General features: G+C 35.6%; 1 gene segment (V, D, J or C); it reads left to right on the top strand.

Moving 5' to 3' along the window:
• Positions 1 to 1,594: 1,594 nt before the first annotated feature.
• Positions 1,595 to 2,036, top strand: LOC126494699 (immunoglobulin heavy variable 7-4-1-like). The segment is given in 2 exon segments: positions 1,595 to 1,640; positions 1,720 to 2,036. Coding segments are annotated over 2 exon segments (363 nt in total).
• Positions 2,037 to 3,575: the final 1,539 nt, after the last annotated feature.

Below are 3,575 nucleotides of genomic sequence, written 5' to 3'. Positions count from 1 at the left end.
CAAATGGATTAAAAACCTCAATATAAGTCTGAACACACTGAACATGATAGGAGAGAAAGTGGGAAGTACTCTACAACATACAGGCACAGGAGACCACTTCCTTCATATAACCCCAGCAGCACAGACATTAAGGGAAACATTGAATAAATGGGACCTCCTGAAACTGAGAAGCTTCTGTAAAGCAAAGGATACTATCACTAAGACAAAAAGGCAACCCACTGACTGGGAGAAGATCTTCACCAACCCCACAACAAACAAAGGTCTGATCTCCAAAATATATAAAGAACTCAAGAAACTAGACTTTAAAATGCTAATTATCACAATTAAAAAATGGGGCAATACTACCTTTTTTAAGTCAGAAGCAATACATTCCTAGTATCTTTCTTCCCTGCCTGCTTATAACTTTGTTTCTGATGATGACAGGCACCTTACATTCCTACCAGCCAACTTTTTATTTCAAATTTATATCTCATCAGAAGAATTAAATGTGTAAATTTCATAGAATCAGATTACTGCAATGATTTGCAGAATTCTTAAGTTTGGATTATAAAATAGCAGAAAAGAGATTAAAATGAGCAAAAGTTCTTCAGGAGATTTTAAAATATCCAGAATGGATCGTCTGCACTGAAACATTTACAAAACTACAAGCCATATACCCAGATTTCATATTTTAGTGTAAGATTTTTCACTTAAGTTGATTTCTGATTAAACTATTCTTTGTTTTTAAATTCTTATAATTGTAATTATGTGTCTCTGTATTTTCATGGGTGTATGAAAATAAGTGCCAAAGAAGGCTGACAGGGTTTGTTGCTCATGTACTGAGAACTGTAGGTGGTTGTGTGCTTCTTATTATAGGTGCTAGGAGTAAAATTCAAGTGTTTTTGAAAGAAGTACATGTATATAACCACTGATCTATCTTACTGGATTTATACACTTCCTTATTAGAAAGTATGCTTCACCATTTTTATTATAGTAATTATAAATATTTATATGAATATCATTGCATCATTTTTTTTCTAAACTTCAGTATGTACTCTCTTACTCTTTTTCAAATCTATAACTTTTATCACATGGCTTATATAAAGAGAGACAACACATTTCATAATTTGGAATAAAAATGTATTTTATTTCTATCTGCTTCATCGAGAATGGTTAGACCCTGATACAGGAGTGCAGAGAACCTAAAGAATTCAAGTACAACACCTAATTAGAAGCAATAGGCAAGTTGGAACTGATGTAGATGTTTCAGTTTGTAGAGGACAGTCTACAGAGGAAATGATAAAGGCTCTTAGACAAGCACACAATGAATGGGAGGCAAAGACCATTGTTGCCCCATTAAAGAGGATTAGGCAGCTGAGTCCTTGGGGGACAACACAACCAACATGAAGACATGAACACCAGACACTGTGGATTCACTTGGAATCATGTATTCTTGTATATTAGAACTAATATCTGGGTTTGTTCACTACCCAGTCATATGCAAATCTCCCATATGCAAAGCCTTTAGAATAGAAATCTGAGTCTTTCCTCCCTCACTTAGCAAGGGAGTGCCTGATTAGTCTCAAGAAACAAGTCTGTCCCAATCTCATACCACATGGAGTGGGTGTGGAGGCTCCTTTTCCTGTTTGCAGCTGTCCAAAGTAAGTCATAAAAATCCAGAGCTCCAGAGTAAACTGAGGCAGTTGCATGTCTCCTTACTTCCCTATGTTCTCTCCACAGGTGTTCAAGCAGAGGCTCTGCTTGTACAGTCTGGATCTGAACTGAAGCAGCCTGGGCAGTCAGTGAAGATCTCCTGCAAGGCTTCAGGTTATACCTTCACAGACTATGCTATGAGCTGGGTAAAGCAGGAACCTGGACAGCCACTAAAGTGGATGGGCTATATTACTACAGACACTGGGACCCCAAACTATGCTGATGACTTCAAAGGACGGTTTGTCTTCTCTTTGGACACCTCTGTCAGCACTGCATATCTGCAGATTAATAGCCTCAAGAATGAAGACTCAGCCATGTATTACTGTGCTAGACACACAGTGTGAAAACCACATCCCGAGGTTGTCAGAAACCCCGAGAGAAGCTGGTTCTGATGTGCGCAGACAGAAAAAGAAAAAAAAATACCTTGCCTTTGGCCTTTGAATAAAGTTATGAGATTACTCACTAGACACATAGAAAACAGTTCCTTCTACAAAGAAGTCTGTCTAATTGCTGGCTCCTTTAACTTTGCTCTTTCAGCATTTACTCTGTTATCCAATTCCAGATATTTATTATTAAGAGCAATTAGAATTTGTTCTATAATATATTTCTTTCTTTGTAGCTTTCTTGTTCAGGCGATTTTATTATATTGGAACACCCCATCTTGAAATGTTATATTTTGTGATTTTCTTTGAACTTCAAATGTCTAAGTTACAAGTTTAGTATTTGTTCCAGAGAAGATTGTACACTAGTGTAATAATTTATTTAACCCATAATCTTAAATTTCTATTTATAATTGATCTTCTCTTTATTTTATTATTTTGTTATAGAAAAGTTCTGAAACATTGAAATAGAAATCTGACATTTCATTTTCAAATTACCCGTGTTTCTACATTGATACTGGTTAAAATGTTCTGGTAGATACCTGTAGATGGATTTTTCTTTGGGCCACCAGCTCCTCAAAAAAATAACATGAAGACTTATAATTAATTATGAAAACTCCTATAGATTAGGCTTATTCCATCAGCATTTATAACTTAATTTAACCAATTTATATTAATGAACATTTTACCTTTTGGCATTTTTTTTATCTTTATTCCACCTTGCACCTGATATATTCTAGCTATGGAAGACTATTTTTTAGCATTAAAACTCTATTAAACTAACTTTATTATTATTATTAATTAGACAATACAACCTAAGAAGAAATCATCTTCATTTAATCTGTAGGTAAAAGTGCCCATTAGAACAAGATGTATCTATGAGATAAAGACAATACATTACAGGCAGTGAGATTCTCTCCATACACCTTCATACCATACCACATGTCAGAGAAAGATGGCAGTGGCAAACACATGAAGACACAGCAGAATCAACAGACACTTTATGATCTGTGGTCCTGGGGTCTTTTATATCCAAGATTCACCCATCAGGGATTAACCTCGTGGTGGTCTGACACCCTGACGTCAATTGTAATCTGCTGGTCCTCTGACATGGCCACTGGAATCTCTTCCCCCTTTGTTTGCTATATGAAACACACGAATCTCTCTTTGGACAGAGCATATCATGGATTCTAAAGTTCAGAAGGCAACTTTTCTATAGATCACGTGTTCAGCCTAGAATGACTAATGGCACTAATTAGAGAATGAAGAACATTCATATTTATAGCAATCTGAGAACTATTCCAAGTAACTTATAAGTGTAGCTGCACTTGCTCACAGGATATTTTTGATCTACTGTCACACAGATGAGCAACATGAATCTACTTATAGTGAGCATTATACAATATGGTTAAGTATGTCTTGATATGTTGAATATGAGTCCCCATGTAAAGAATGTCTTCTAAAGCATCAATTGTATATAATAAATGTCCATCATTCTTAATG

This window comes from Alexandromys fortis, unplaced genomic scaffold (genome assembly GCF_014885135.2).
Source record: "Alexandromys fortis isolate MF-2015 unplaced genomic scaffold, M_Fortis_MF-2015_v1.1 scaffold_323, whole genome shotgun sequence".
In the NCBI taxonomy this organism is placed as follows: domain Eukaryota; kingdom Metazoa; phylum Chordata; class Mammalia; order Rodentia; family Cricetidae; genus Alexandromys; species Alexandromys fortis.
The sequence above is the reverse complement of the archived record's forward strand: the minus strand, read 5'-3'. Positions and strand labels throughout refer to the sequence as shown.